This window comes from Neolamprologus brichardi, chromosome 8, assembly GCF_056152115.1.
Source record: "Neolamprologus brichardi isolate AB-2024 chromosome 8, ASM5615211v1, whole genome shotgun sequence".
NCBI lineage: Eukaryota > Metazoa > Chordata > Actinopteri > Cichliformes > Cichlidae > Neolamprologus > Neolamprologus brichardi.
In genome coordinates this window covers 21,067,449-21,083,294 of record NC_142111.1, presented here as the reverse complement: position 1 = coordinate 21,083,294, position 15,846 = coordinate 21,067,449, and the positions used below count along the sequence as shown (strand labels likewise).

General features: G+C 39.4%; 1 protein-coding gene across 6 annotated transcripts in view; it reads left to right on the top strand.

The window, feature by feature from the left end:
* tanc2b (tetratricopeptide repeat, ankyrin repeat and coiled-coil containing 2b) overlaps positions 1 to 15,846 on the top strand; it is a 169,851-nt gene that overhangs the window by 35,579 nt on the left and 118,426 nt on the right. For all 6 annotated transcript variants that reach the window (XM_087844788.1, XM_087844792.1, XM_087844791.1 and 3 more), the window contains one exon: positions 6,277 to 6,381. In XM_087844788.1, coding sequence (XP_087700914.1) covers positions 6,315 to 6,381 — 67 coding nt within the window. In that variant the 5' untranslated portion in view covers positions 6,277 to 6,314. The remainder of the gene's footprint in view (positions 1 to 6,276; positions 6,382 to 15,846) is intronic.

Sequence of the window (15,846 nt, the reverse complement as noted above, 5' to 3'; positions counted from 1 at the left end):
CAGTGATTGCTGTGATTAAGGTGCCTTTTAACTTGTTCTTTCCCACAGCTGAGGAAAGCTGTAAGTTATGTAGTCATTCAGTAGTTTAGCAGTCATGGAGCTTGCAGAGGTGAGATGAATAAAGTTGGGAGAAAAATAATATGGCATCATGAGATTCTTTGAAGAAGGGACAAACTGCTTAAAGAAGGCAAAGAGGTTTGTATCAGCATTGACTGTTAGACCCACAGACTCCATTATTAACTGATACAATATGTGAAATTAATAGAAATTCCAGAGCTGTTTGTAAGCATATAATTTCGCCCTATGTGGAAAAGATGATTGCACCCGTTGTTACATGATAAATGATGTATAAACAGGCAGTTCAATTTAATTATCCCCACTCTGGCAGGAGCACTGCCAGACCTGTTGAATCCAGGAATCACTTAAATGGAACTTGTCTGATGAATCGAAGCAGGCTAAAAGATCTCAAAAGTAACACATCATGGTACAATCTAAAGAAACTCAAGAGTAGATGAGAAACAAAGTCACTGAGACTACAAAGGGCTATAAAGCTTTTGGGACTCCAGCAAACCTTGGTGAGAGCCATTATCCACAAATGAGGAAAAACGGAAACAGTCGTGAATGTTCCCAAGAATGACCAACCTACCTAAACGAACGACTCATCCAGGAGGTCACAAAAGAACCCAGAACATCATTTAAAGAACCGCAAGTTTCATTTACCTCAGTTAATGTAAGTGTTTGTGATTCAGTAAGAAATAGGCTGGGAAATAATGGTATCCATGAAAGTGCTTCAAAGTGAAAACCACTGCTCACCAAAAAATCACAAAGGCTCATCTCACGTTTACCAAAACAAATAACTTGGTGATTCACAAGACTATTATACTATTATTAAATATTCTGTAGACTGAAAAGTCCAATTACATCTGGTGTAAAACTATAGAATCTCGTAAGAATATCGTAATGACAGCCAAACATGGTGGTGGTAGTGTTATGGTCTGGGGCTGCTTTGCTGCTTCAGGACCTGGACGACTCGCTGTAATTAATGAAACCATGAATTCTGCTCTGTAAATCTTAAAGGGAAATGTCCTACCTTGAAGCTCAACCTCGCTTGAGTTATGATTGGAAACACACCAGCAAGCCCACCTCTGAATGGCTAAAGTAAAACAACAAACAAAACAAAGGTTTTGGATTGACCTAGTCAAAGTGTGGACTTTACTCAGATTTAGATGCTTTAGCGTGACCTTAAATGGGCTAATCGGGCCTCTAATGTGGCTCATTAACACAATTCTGCAAAAGATAGTCGACCAAAATTCTTCCATCTTGTTCCCAAGGGTGGCACAACCAGTTATTATGTTTACTTTTTCGCATAAGATCAAGTAGGTTTGGCTTTTTTCCTTAATAATTAAAATCATTATTAAAAACAGTATTTTGTATTTTGATTTGAAACATGTAAATGTGACAAATATACAAAAAAGAGAGAAAGAAATCAGGAAGGGGGCAAAAACTTTTCACAGGACTGTATAATTATTACAAATAGTTTTAGACATGTTATATTCTTTGAGGATACATTTGCCTGTAGCATCTGCTAACTTGCAGTTAGTCATTATCCATATAACCGCATCAGGTGGTAATACCAAGCTCATGAGAAGTGAGCAAATGCATCATCTGGGAAAAAATAAAAAGTCAGCCTTTCCTTGAATCATTCATTTTATGGCTTATTATTTATTCCGAGGAACTTGTCACACACTGACTGGGAGACACTTCAGTGCTTGGTAAATGAGGTCGGATGTATTTGCATTTATCAACAGTAAGAGGCTGTTTTTATGAGCAGTGTCAGATCCAAGTATACAAAAAAAGATAAAATATTAAAAATGTCATGAATCACATTTTGTTGGCCTCGATCACACCTTGGGCAGAGGATACAGATATTTACTGACACTGTGATTGACTGGGGAGACGACTGGAGTGGTAACTGCTGTCAGCTGTGTTATTGGATGCACAATCTTATCAGACATCAAGATCCTCTGTCACTGCAGGTGTTATCTAGATTTCTCTACGTATGTTTGTACTGGCAAGAAAGATATTTATTTGAGGATCTGCAGAAAGTCTTGAAAGTTCTTTTCCACACTAGGCAGCTCATTCAGTTGACCGAGTGGCAGCTGATATTGACGTAAATGAGGTGTACATGTGAACTAACAATCTCGCTGAGTGATAATTATACATGTAAATATTACTGAAGTCATATAACTCTTATCTCTAACCTGTGTATGCTGTTTATATCAAATGGTGGGGTTATACAGTCGGCATTTAAGCTGTGAAGAGCAGTAGGCTAGAAATGATGCAGACGTTTCTGCTGGTGAGAGCCACGTTTGGCCAAGTATATTTTTGTCTGATTGCAGTCAACTGCAGTATATATGAGCGCAGAGTAGGAGATAACAGATGTGAGATTAAGCAGAATGCAAATATGACTCGATGATATCATGGATAATTTAATTTGCAAAGCAGGCCTTAACTTTCATATGAACTCAGCAACACTTTGGCAACATACAGGGTAAATGAATCCACGTCTTTGCATCTTGTTTTGATCAGTCTGTTTCAGTCAGAGCGCTTGTGACTTCTAACATGTGGCTCTCATTTACAGCTAAACATCGAGCCAGTTTAAACACCGCTCATATTTTATGCTGCGCTTGAGTAATTGTTGCTGAAGAGAGTTGCTTAGATGACCCTGCACAAGCTAGAAATGATCGTGCATCCCTATAGATCTGACTTGTGGCCACCTTACCGCTCTCTGTACATCTCTTGAGAGCATGTGATTTATGCTAATGACCATAGGGGAAGTTTGCATGGTTCTGCATGATAAAAATTACTCCTCGTTGCTGGTTTGTTTATTTAAACTGTCTTCTCATTTGCATTTCCTGGGAAATGAGTCAGATTTCAAAGTGTCATAGGATAAATAATGTGCAAGTTCTACTTGTTGTTGATGATTTAAATAGGTGTGGATTGTAGAAACCTGGATTATTCATTCAGGTAAACTAAAATGTAGCTATTTATATTACGTATCTCTCCTCAGTCACCTTGAACCAACACGGCTGCTTTTGATGTGACTAAAGGTTTTTATCTATCCCCCTGCTAGGTGTAATGATCACAATCTTATCAGACATCAGGCTCCTCTGTCACTGCAGCTGATATCTGGACTTCTCTTGGTACCCACTTATTGGCAAGAAAGACGCTCATTTATTTAGTCATCTGCGAGCAAACCCAGCCAAACTCGCTCAGAAGGTGTCCGAGGGACAAAAATAATAGTCACGCATATAGAAAAAGTCCGAGTGCTGAAAAATGATTAGACAGTCACCACTTATGGTATTTGAAACAGTAAACAAACCCAGCTGGAGCCATCTAAAGTGATTTGAAGTTGGGCATGGTCTGATTCTGGCAGCTCCCTCCAGTTGTTTAGATCAACTTCTTTTTCAGTCTATTTTCTTTTTTCCCTCTCTGCACTTGAGCTCAACTCAAAATTGGCACCTGCCACGGCGCCATTCAGTTTTCAATCTTGTTGAGACATATGGCTTCAGACTACAGAAAGCCAGTCTGGTACATTTGACGAAATCAAAGTGAAATAATCGAAATCTGGGTTTGCTGTGGGACTCAACATCGTCGTCGTTTCATACTTTTCTAACTACTCTGTTGTGTGTTGCCTTGCAATCTTTGTTGTTTCCCCAGTGTTCCTTATATGTGTTAGCAGTATTATGATTCTGGAAACATTTAGACCTCCTCTCAAGGTCATTGGGGGATTGTGAAAAACATTGCTTAAGCAGCACTGGGGGAAGGAGAAGGAGGGCTTTTTGAGAGCTTTTCCATGTCCTCGTCTTTGAGGTATTTTTTTCTTTCTTCTTCTTTTTTTTTTTTTTGTTGTTGTTTGGGTCGAAAGCCGGCTTCTCAGCTGGAGCCTGTCTGTGGGGCTTTGCTGAGTCACTCCCATCTAATGGAGAACATCTGCTGCCATGCTTTTTACTATCAGGACTCACAGCAGAGATACGTGAGCCCGTGAAGGGAGTGGAAGGAGGTGTAGGGGGTGGGGGATTAGTTGGCTAGAGCAAGCTGTAGTTTTAAAATGAATGAATGTTATGGTTTAATACAGATGTCCTCATCTTTCTTCCTCTGAAATACAAAGAAATCCTCCAACTTGACCAACCCTAATGGTCCTTTGTCTCTCAGAACGGAACCGGTACATCTGAAAGGTATTTTTACCTATTTTTGATTAGGTAAAAAGTTGTTGTTGTTTATAGAGGAGTCATTAGTAAAAAAGAACCATAACTTTTGGTTTGAAATTGGAAGGGTCGGTGGTGAAGAGGTGTAGAAGTGCTTTTATAAGTGGCCTGTAACACAAGCTATAAGACAAGTGTATAAATAACTTCAGTTTTTCATGTCGTACTTACTTTGTATGAAGGCTTAATGAAGTTTGAAGTTCGCACATGTAGCTTATGAGGCTGCTATTTATGCAAGGACAGTCTTTTTAATACATAATTTCCACCATCTGTAATCTTAACTACTGTACCCATATATTAGGGGTGCAACGATATTGAACCGTTTGATACAGTGCTTTCGGTTCAGTACGCATATGTATCGAACAATACAAAATTTTTAATTTATTTTATCAACTTTCCTTCTGACAATGCTGTCTGTGTTGAGCGCTCAGTGGATCTGCGCTCGACAGTGCAGCCTAGGCGGAGTAGTCGAACGCAGGGCAAGCTAGCGAGACAGAAGTTAAGCTCTCCTTGCAACATGGCAAATTGAACCTCCCCCACCCTCATTCAGATGTGGCCTTTGGAACTATTTTGGTCTTCATGGGCCGTATGACTCTGAAGGTAAGCACGTCATGGACAAAAGTAAAACAGTATGTTGGATGTGCCACGCAATGCTCAATTACATTGGTGGGAACTAGTGTGTTAGCGCAGTTAGCTCGTTAACGTGTTGGCCGTCCAGCCCCACGCACGGGGCCGTGTTGTGGCATTAACGTCATTTCAACGAGATTAACGCTGACAGCACTAGTGGGAACACAACGAATATGACTGCACATTTACTCTGACAGCATCCTAGTGCAAAGACAAGTGGAAGCAGACAAAAACAACAAGCACGCATGCTACAAACTTTACCCGAGTCATTTAGACAGCTGTTAGCACATGATTCTCCTTATGGGGACCTGATATGTTTAATATGCTGCTGAGAATATAGCCCAGAAGAAGCGTATAGTATAGCTTTTATTTTTGGAAAGAGCCATTTCTCTGTAATAAACTCTTTTCCAAAGATGAGTGATTTCTCAATCAGATATATTTATTTTCTTTACTACTTTGTTGTTTCAGCAACGTTAAATTTAAAAACTGTACTTTTGAGTTAAAATATATATTTATAATTTTAACAAATGACAAATTAAAAAGGCATGAACATATCGAACCGTGACACCAAAGTATTGAACTGAACCGAACCATGAATCCATGAATGTTGTGTATCGTTGCACCCCTATCTCATATATATATATATATATATATATATATATATATATATATATATATATATATATATATATATATATATATATATATATATATACACTTGATCTTTATTAATGTTCCTGTCCTACAAAATACTGTAAACCTTAAGGCTCGTCTTTTTTTCTTTTTTTTTTTTGGTTGCTTCCCTCTAGCCATGTCTCACTCTGCAGGCTTTATCTCATAGTCATCTTGTCCATAGTTTATGAATGAAAAACAATAAAAGCATTTTTTTGCTTTTTAGGAAGTATAGTGAAACCCGTGGTGCTTCCTTCTATTCTTCCCTAATTGCTTTGAAGCATTTGATCTAGCACTTGATGACATAGATAAGATTGGGTATACATGAATGGGATTTCCCCAGCTTCAATCTTCTCTCATTAATCCCCATTAATGTTTTTGAAGGTTCTTTATTCTCTCCTGCTTTGAGAATGTAGCTCTGTGGTTCTGCTTTGATAGCCATGATAATGTTTTTAACTGTTCAAGCCCTTTAAAAAAAAAAAAAAAGTCAGATCCTGTTAGTCGTAATTGCAAATGCTCCAAATTTTCAGCCCGTCTTTTAAATTCTGGTCAAATAGAGCACTTGTTACATGTCACTCTCTGTCTGTCTGTCAAATAAGATTCTCCTAAGCGAACCTAAACATCAGTTGTATCTTACGGAATACAGCTGATGGTGCTTGAAGTGCCCTTGGAAATATTAATATTTATCTTCTGTCTTTTCTTTCTCCAACAGATTCTTCTGTAGTCGAGTCCAGGGCATCTGCTGCAGTCATGTTTAGAAACAGCTTGAAGATGCTGCTGACGGGGGGGAAGGCAAATCGCAAGAGTCGCGGCAGTGGTGAGTCTGTCTTGTGATGCCAGCCACAAACAATGACGCATCTGCCTGTCAACACACAGAAGGTGTTGGCTAGCTCTGTCTGTGTATTTTTAGGAAGTGAACACATGCGAGCTCAGAGGATGAAACATATTTTGAACTTGTTGCTGATCAAAATCGATCAAATGTTTTCAGATTTCAAAAATAATACTGTCATTCGATTTTAGTGATTAGAATTCTTAATTAAATAAATGTATGACGTGACCACCATTCAAACCAGTTCTTTGGGAACAGAGTTTTTAAGGTAGTGAGCATGTAGGGTCTTCTAAGCAACCTGCAGAACCGGCCACTGTTCTTCTGTGGATTTAGGCTTTCTTGGTTTCTTCCGTCCACGTAATCCCAGAGACACGCCTGACTGACGTACAGAACTGTGGCCAGTTTCACAAAGATGGGTTCTGACTACTAATTACATAAAATAACTGATCAGACTTCATGATCTCTGAATGAATCCTTTAGAAAAAGCACTTTATCCTCTGAATTCTGGTTAGCGGAAAATGTTTGAATAAAATAAGGGAAACACAGATACTGAAAAATGGTACAGAGGTGTCATAAGTGATTAGAAAGAAATGTCCTGCTTGCTGTTAGAGCAGTAGCTAGGTGGCTAATGATTTAATGTTGCAGCTTACAGGATGCTACCAGCAAGGTCTGAAAAGTGAAGCTAACATGGAAAAGCCTTAAACCTGTGTTACTTTGAATGTGGGCATGTGGTTGCAAATATACTTCAGTCCTGTAGAAGTCAATGGGACAAGAGCAATCTCTGTAAATACCTTCCTGCTGAGTTTTATGGGCTTGCTCGCTCATTTTGCATCATATCAAAAGGAGGTATTCGGAGGATATTGGTCATTTAGGAAGGAGGAGTGCAGTCCCACCCATTCTTGTCATGCTGTTGTAAAACGTGGGGAAAATTCTCATCTGGAAACTTCAAAACAGGACTTCACAAATAAACTGGTGCCATCATTTATAGCAACAAAAACTATCCACTGCAGGTACTGTCTTAGTTCTCATACTGCTTCATCTCCTTCGTGGTGAACTCCAGTGTCACTCCACAGCCTTCTTCCTCCATAAATGGACATAAACACAGTACCATGAATTTTGCTTTACTCTTTAATAAATACTATAATCTGGGCTTCATAATAAAGTCGTGTTCTCAGTATTTATTTTTCTTAGCGACACAAATTATGAGTCATGTTTTTTTTTTTTTTGGGAGGGGGTTATTGGTGTAGGTGTCACTTGTTCAGGCTAAGTTAGCCTTGCGGTAGATCAAGATCTAATCCTTCATACCAGTTTAAACTGTCTTTGTGAAAGCAGGCCCAGGGCTTTGTGGGGTTCTTACCATCTGTTGCTGAACTCTGCCTTGTTCCACTTGTTTATGACTCTATGTTGGGAATCCTTTGCCAGTTTTGGACTGATAATTTACCCGTCTGATAGTATTGGATTAATGTATAACAATTGATGCATCTAACATTCAAGAGATCAAGAGTTTTGCACAGCAGTGTTCATACAAACCACAGCAGTGTTCTTCTGCTCCTCGAATAGCTTAACCTCCTGCCGTCAGTTGAAGCGTGCTTTTGGTCATGCCGCGCTGCACCGTGAAGAGCTTTGTTTCTATTATACATTCACAACAGGGGATTTCTAAGCCGGCCTCGGTTGTTTAGCTTTGCACAGCCATAATATGTTGCTTCAACCTTGAACTCAGTCGGCTCTCTTGGCACCAGTTTAGTTGCCCTTTATACTTTTTGTTTGGTTTTTTGAAAGTGTAGGTTTCACCATTGTTTTGTCGCTGGGGAGGTTGTTTAACAACAGGTGTGTGCTGTCCTTCATCCAACGAATAAAAACCCTTGTGTGTAAAGATTGTTTCCTGTGCTGTACTGTCAGTGCTGTAAAACTGACACAGTGTTACTTCTGGGCCAAGTGCATCACTTCCTGCAGAGCCTCCCACGTCTCACCCACTTTTGGTAGTTTGTGTAATTTGCAGGAAGTTGTGATTTTTCTATTTTGCTATTGTCATGCATCAGCATTGCTGTATAATGCATGGTGGGGTGTTTGTATCGTGCAAAGGGCATCTCTGGGTCTTGAGTCTTGTGAGGCATTAAAAAGTCTTAAATTTGATTCTCAAAGGTCATGAGTATTTTGTCTGCTATCCTGTAGACATTTGCATTAGTTGCCATGGCGTGAACATTTCTTTGGATCCCAGACTCTAAATTTGAAAGAAGAAGAAAACATTTTTTTTTTCTCAAAAAGCACATCATCTAATTGTTTCATAAGACAAGTGCTTAGAAAAGGGTCAAACATATCCAGCATTGCAAACAGACTCCCACACACTGTCATTAACAGTTTGCCAAAAAAATATATATACACAAAGAGAAGTGTCATATAAGCAATGGCTGTAATCTTACACTCACGGTAAACAGTTTACATACGGTAAAAAGTATAAACACCAAATGTGGTTTTAATTCATGTCATAAATAAAGTGAGAAATTAAAAACACTGTCTGCCTGTTAAAGGTCAACTATTGAAACATTGCAAGTGCAGGAGTCTGTGTGCAACACTTAATAATTCTAACTGTCATAGCTTGGGATAGCTTTGACTATTGATTGTGCACAGTTACTACCGGCTGATTCAGTGATTCGTATTGGGAAGCCTTTCCATATGTTGTATGTAAAAAGAAAAACTGATTTGACTTTGTAGTCTGAAAAGTGAAGCCTCCAGTTTTTCTGAAGCTATCATTAGGCTCATTTGACCTCTGACCTTAGTAGATGCTTCTGATAAGTACATAGTTTCAAGTAGAGCTGGGCGATATATCGAGTTTTTAAAAAAATATCGATATATTTTTATACGAGATATAAGATGTGACAATATCCTTTATATCGATATAGTCTATGTTACGTTATAACTATACTTGTGGAGCCGCAAGTTTGCCTCTCTTTCACTTTTGTCTTTACGCAACATTACTCCGCCTCGCCCCTCCTTCACTGAACACAAATCCCCCTCCTCCCCCATGGCTTCACCTGCAGGAAGCGACAAGATGGACACGGCAAATCTCCGTTAGCGAGTTACTGCGCATCGCCCCGTGCGTGGGGCTGGACGCCGTCAACGTGTTAGCTAGCTAACCACGCTAACGAGCTAACCACGCTAACGCCATGCAGCCCAGAGGCGCTGCACAGCCTAAAATCCTTTCATTTTCTCAAAAGTTGACAGCGCGCCTTATGTATGAATTCTGGTTGTGCTTGATGGCCGCGAACCGATTTTATGTGGTACACAGCGCTCAGCAATCTGTCAAAAAATGTTTTAGTACAACTTTGGTAAGCTACGGTGCTGCATCGGTTGATGGATTGTCGGAGCATTACGGCGACCGAGGAGCCTCGCGGAGTGATACGTACTGTGCTTCAACGTAATATTACCCTACTGTGTATAAGGACCATAAATGGCACCTTTTAAGAGACATGGTTAGGAAGAGGATTTCAAACTCAATGCTGTCAGTCACACAGTAGAAGTTGGGAACAGAGCAGCTGTGAAATCTGTCTTTGTTACTATGCTCTGCGTCTTTTAGTTTACATTTTGACTGCACAATTGTGAGCTTTTTGTTATGCACAAAAACAACATTGTTTTCTTTTATTTATGCAACATTATTATTTAATAAATGCTCATAATTTATTTTTGAGTAAATTTTATGTACATCTATGCGCTATGTTAATAAAAGTGCCTGTGTGACATCTGGGACACAGCTTTGACTAAGAACTCTCTTTTTGTTCTTACTTTATGGCTTAAAATGGCTTAAAAAATATCGAGATATATATCTTATATCGCTGTCCAGGTAAAAAATATCGAGATATGAATTTTGGGTCATATCGCCCAGCCCTAGTTTCAAGTCACAGTGAAGTTCACCTTGCAAATTGTGGCCCCACAAGGAAGAAAATAAGCCATGTAGTGGGTCCAAGCTTTCTTTGATAAGTTGCTAACTTATTAACACGGTATCTTCAGTTAGTCTGTCAAATCAACCTCTCGCTTTTTGCATCTGGTTTCAGAAAACCAAGATGACAACAACCAAAATGCCAAAACTGGGGTCTCAAAACAGGACTTCACAAACTAATGGATGATGTCAAAGTGGCTATCAATTTTCTTCCCCGCAAGGCTTCAAGGTTCAAGTAGTTGAAAAACATACCACCTCTCTGCTTTGCTTTCTGTGTGTTTATGTGTTAGGTTGAGAGGAGATCAAGCAGCTGTGCATCACTGAAGTACCCTCCAGTGTTTTGATATCAGTTGCTCTCACTTTGCAGGGAATCTTCTCCTCCCAGCAATGCAGCGCAGCGCACTTCGTATAGTCTCTTCAACGGCAACATCTGTACTCTGAAACTTCCTACATTTTATAGCACGTATGCACACGCTGCTGCTTGAATAATTTATTTTAACACATAATTTAAATGTTTTAAGCTGCCACGTGACTTTCAAGGACATAAGGAGAGGTGGTAACACCCTTATCTGCCTACGACAGACAGGGAGCGCTTAAAACTTGTATTGTGTGGATGCGCTTCCTGCTGAAATTAGTCTCGTTTCAGATGGGAGATTGTGAAATAAGATGCTCGTCCTCTGTGTTTGATACCGTTTCAACGCGGCGTCTATCTTCAGGAATGCCAGAGCTCCGAAGGGGGAATAGACCCGTTAATCTGAAGGCAACACATGAGCCCCACTGTCCCTTGATCTTCACTGCAGAAATTGTTTGAGCCCCAAGTTATTAAGCTGATGAATGGCAGTTTTTAAATTGAATAACACAGATAAGCTGCTCTGATTGCGATGAGGCTGAATTTCACAAATCTGTATCGTGACACACTCGGGGAATGGGGCATTATCTGTCAGGGAAACAACATTGTGTTTGCCTGTTTTGTCCTCAGACACTATCACATAAATGGTTGAATCAGTTTTGCAGCTCATTCTTCTCAGTCCAACCTCTCTGCGGTTAATCAGATGCCATTCAAGATCTGAAGCCAATGTTCACTTGAGCACACATAAGCTCACACCCCGAGATTCAGGCTGTTTAAACAAAAAGGACAAATGTCTCGGAGTTACGGCGGCAGCACTGCTTAGAAATCAGATACTAGGGTTTTCATTAAGACACTGAACAGACTGCATACACTGTGTGTATATAAGGCTTTCTTTGTGACACAGCGGCCCACTGTTGCTGTAGCCAGCGGCTGTTTCATGTACAAGTGCACCCGCCTTGAAAGCCAAAAAGTGAACGAGATGGAAAATATCCCCTCGTGACCTTTGCCTCTTACGTTGTTCCTTTTAGAGTTTCTAGCTGGCATATGAACTCAAAAGGGAGGCATGTGGAGGAGTTTGTTTGATTTTTGTTTTGTAAGATTTTGACTGCCTTCTTCTTCTTGCCCCCATCGAGAAGGGGTGGAGAAGTGAGTCTACACTTGAAACAAAGTCAACAGCCTGACATTGCAATTACAGTTTATGGCACTGGCTGATTAGAAAATGAGAACTGGGGTTAAAAGGTTGGGGTGTCTGGACAGGGAGCTGTTGCATGACTAATGAGTGTTGAGAAGATGGGCTGGAGCGTGGCATGGCAAATGTAGTTGCACATGCTTTCTGCTATCAGAGTTAATACTGGATACATTTGCATCAAAATATTTATCTTATATTTACCTGAAAATGGTAGCCATATGGTAAAAATAATCCATTATGCTCACTTCTAGCTCCATATTTGTATTTTTGGTCTGAGTTTCAGTTTCTCTTGTGATATTTGGATGATAAGATCAGAAATTGGTGTAAACAACTTAAAAGCATGGCTCCATCCTGCCTTGCATCAACAGTTCGGGGTGGAGCTGGTAGATATTTTATTGCCAAAGTTTGGGCCTCTTAATACCAAGTGTACATCACAGCCTACCCGAGTATGGTTGCTAATCTTGTCCATCCCTTTAGGTCCAATCTTTTGATGGCTGCTTCCAGCTAGATAGCTAGATTCCAGCCATATCACAAAGCTCAAATCACCTGAAACTGGTGTCTTGAACATGACAGTGAGTTCACTGTACTCAAAAGGCCTCTCTGAGAAATGTTTCCAGCACCTTGTTCAGTCTATGTCAGAAGGAATTAAGGAAGCTCTAAGGGCAAAAAGGGGGTCCAACCTAGTACTAGAAAGTTGTAACTGAAAACGGTGCTAGAGGTTGCATATCACAGAAAACGATGGGCTTTTAACCTTGTGATAGACCAGCAACCTGTTCAGGGTGTACCCCGCCTCACCTCCTGTGACAGCTGGGATAAGCTGCAGACCTCCAGCAATCCAATTTCTTAACCACTTATTCAATTCAGGAGAAGTGGTTAAGGAATCGTATTGATGGATGGATAATAGAGAATCTTCAAACACATAGTACAGTAGCTAATGTGACACATTTTCATTGTTTTGCTCAGGTTACATTGTGGCTCAATTATTGTGGTCCAAACCAAGGGCAAATTAAAATTTTTTCCCCTTTTAGCTGTAATCTAGTTCATGTTCACACAGGCAGGCTCACCAAGAGCTCTAAGCATGAAGTCATACGGACTGACAGCTCACTGAAAGGCTGGTTTTATTGGTGTCACCTTGAATTTTCATCATCACTAGATTCACGTGGGAAAATTAAACTTCAAAGTCTGGCAGCAAGTTATGCTACACTCATGTATTTGTCTTCTCTAAAATTCACAACTGAATATAAGCATCATTTGTCCAGAATGTACCTCATGACCATTTAGAAATATTACTCTCCTACTTTTCACTCTTTTCTCTCTTGTCCTCTCTGCTAAAGTAGAACTGATTCATGTCTTTACTGACTTATTTTTATTTTTTGGCTCATTGGGCAGAATTGCAGAACTCATACCAAACCATAGCTAACAAATAGTATCATGTAAATAAAACAAGACATTGTTTCTACATCAAAAGAAGATCCTTTCATAGGAACTTATGATAGTTTCAATTTTAAATTGCGACTTTAAAACCGTCTTTCCCTTGAGAAGGCTTGCAGCTGAGGTGCTGTGCTTTCACACAAACACAACTGAACCATAGCAGAATCTGCTTTGGAAACACCCATCATCCACCTGTGTACTCCACATTGTAATTTGATTGACAGCTGCCGTACTGGCCCAATTAGACCAGATTAATCAGGTGACTACACTGGAGTTTGATTGAACCACAGAGGTCCGTGTACAGTACACTGTTTTTGGTTTGTGCATCCACAGCGCTGTCCATTTGCATTGTGCACTGAGGCACCTTCAAGATTGATGGTTCTACATCTCGCTTGACTGATTCTAACTAACCTCTGTAAATTGGAGAAGACAGCCTTGTCGGATACTCTTGCCAACCTGTTGTTATTATACTTTTTCGTTTTTTGCTTTACAGAGAATAAATGAAGCAAGCTGTTATTGACGAGAATTGAAAAAAATACTAACTTCTTGAAAATGGATACAGACTTTTTTGTTTACAGTACGAATGGCACAAATGCTGCCATGTTTCCCTCCAGTTCCACTAACTCGACAAGTCTGAAGGCAGCAGGTGCTTGACAGGAATCAAATCAGTCCCCCTAATTACAGCATTCTAATTGATGGCTCATTTTCCACAGTGGTTGAGAAATCTAATTAGAGATCATCAGATCAGCAAACATGCTTTGAGCTCTAAGGCACAAGCAAGGAGTGACACCACAGCCCGGCCTAATGCGGTGTAAATGCAGTTATTGTCAGTCTTTAGCAGCAGATAAAAACCACGCCTGCACTGGGTAATTCTTGTGAAATGACGGACGTTCTGTCATAGCTTTGACTTTTTTTTTAAGTTAGTTTAAAGCTTTTTAGACTATATTGTGCACACTTTTTAATATCTATAAATAAGTGCAGATGGTTGATCTGAATGAATAGAAACCTCCATGATAAAAGTAGACATTTTCAATAATTGCACGACTTACTAAGTTGGCTTTTTATTCAGCATTTTTTTTACATGAATATGGTCAAAAATAGTCTAAAACCACCTTGCTTTCGTGCCAAGTTAAACTGTGACATTGATGGTACGGTTTTAATTGCTGCTATGATTTTGTTCCCATGTGTTCCTCTGCCCACTGATTATAAACTTTAATTACCCTAATTGAGATTTCCTGGTTGAAAAGATACATACCAAATTTTTATGAGCTTCTGGTTCATTAGCGCAGCTCCTAACTGGTATTTTTGTGAATAAACTTAAAGATCTTGACAAATATAAGATGGGATATTATGGAATAGCCTTGGAAATAATCTAATATTGTTGATAAAAAAAACAACTGCTATATCCATACTGGATAGTGAACCATTCATCACCATTTCATCCATTATTTACTACGTTTTTGTGTTTGCTGTAATTCAGATTTTATCTGCCGAGTAGTTGGTGTATTTTGAAATCTAATAAATGCACTGGAAATAAATGCATATGCAGATGTTGCATATTTACATATATATTGCTACTTACATGCAGAGCAAGCTATGGAATATCCAGTAAACATTAGTGACTGCACTGGCTGGGTAGAAATAAATCATTCCACAATGTAGAATATTATCGGGTAGATGTAAGAGGCGACAGGAAGGGCAGCGGCAGCCTAACATGAGCTGATTCTGGCTGATCTCCACAGAGCGACAGATTGGCACCTACTGCTCCGCAGAATGTCCCCTTCCTTCCTGTATTAATGAACCCAGGGAAACATGAATGGAGGGATTTCAGTGAACCACGTTCTGTTAACATGTGTGAACACGGTCCACCTGCAGAGGGATACCGTATGTAGACCTTCGTTTCCCCATTCACAGCAGATTGTGAAATGTCACGGCTTCTGTGGTTATGTAATATGTTTTTGTCTTCAGTTCTGGTGATATTTGTGAAAATGACAATAGTTAAAGATATAGCGTTTAGCATTTTTCATGTATTGAAAGTTGGTTTTTAATGATTAAAAACAAAAGACACTTCCCCTGATTCTTTAACAGCATAATAATGTATTTTTAAATATAAGGTTTCGTTTATTTTCAGGTCATTCCCTCATCTTTCTCTCTCCACCTTCGATGCTCTGTCCAGCATGAGCCTAAAATATATATTAAAGAAAAACAGTGGACAACAAAAATACAGAGGATTTGACATTTATGCTTACTCCTAAGTGTTGTCAGTGCTTTTCTTCTACTAGTAATCTACTAATCATTAACAGAAAATCACAAACACTGGAACACAAAAGCTTTAAAAAAATAAAAATAGCTGATCTGCCTTTAAATAGCATTTTGTTTATGACAATGTTCCCAAGGAATGAAGCTAAGCACTTTTGTAACAAGTAGTTGGTCCTCATAGCTACTGCTAATCATCTAAGTTTAAAAAAAAAAATCTCTAAAGTCTAATTTTTAAAACGCTTGCTCATTAGCAAGCAATTGTGGCGATTGTGGCTCAAGAGTTGGAAGTTC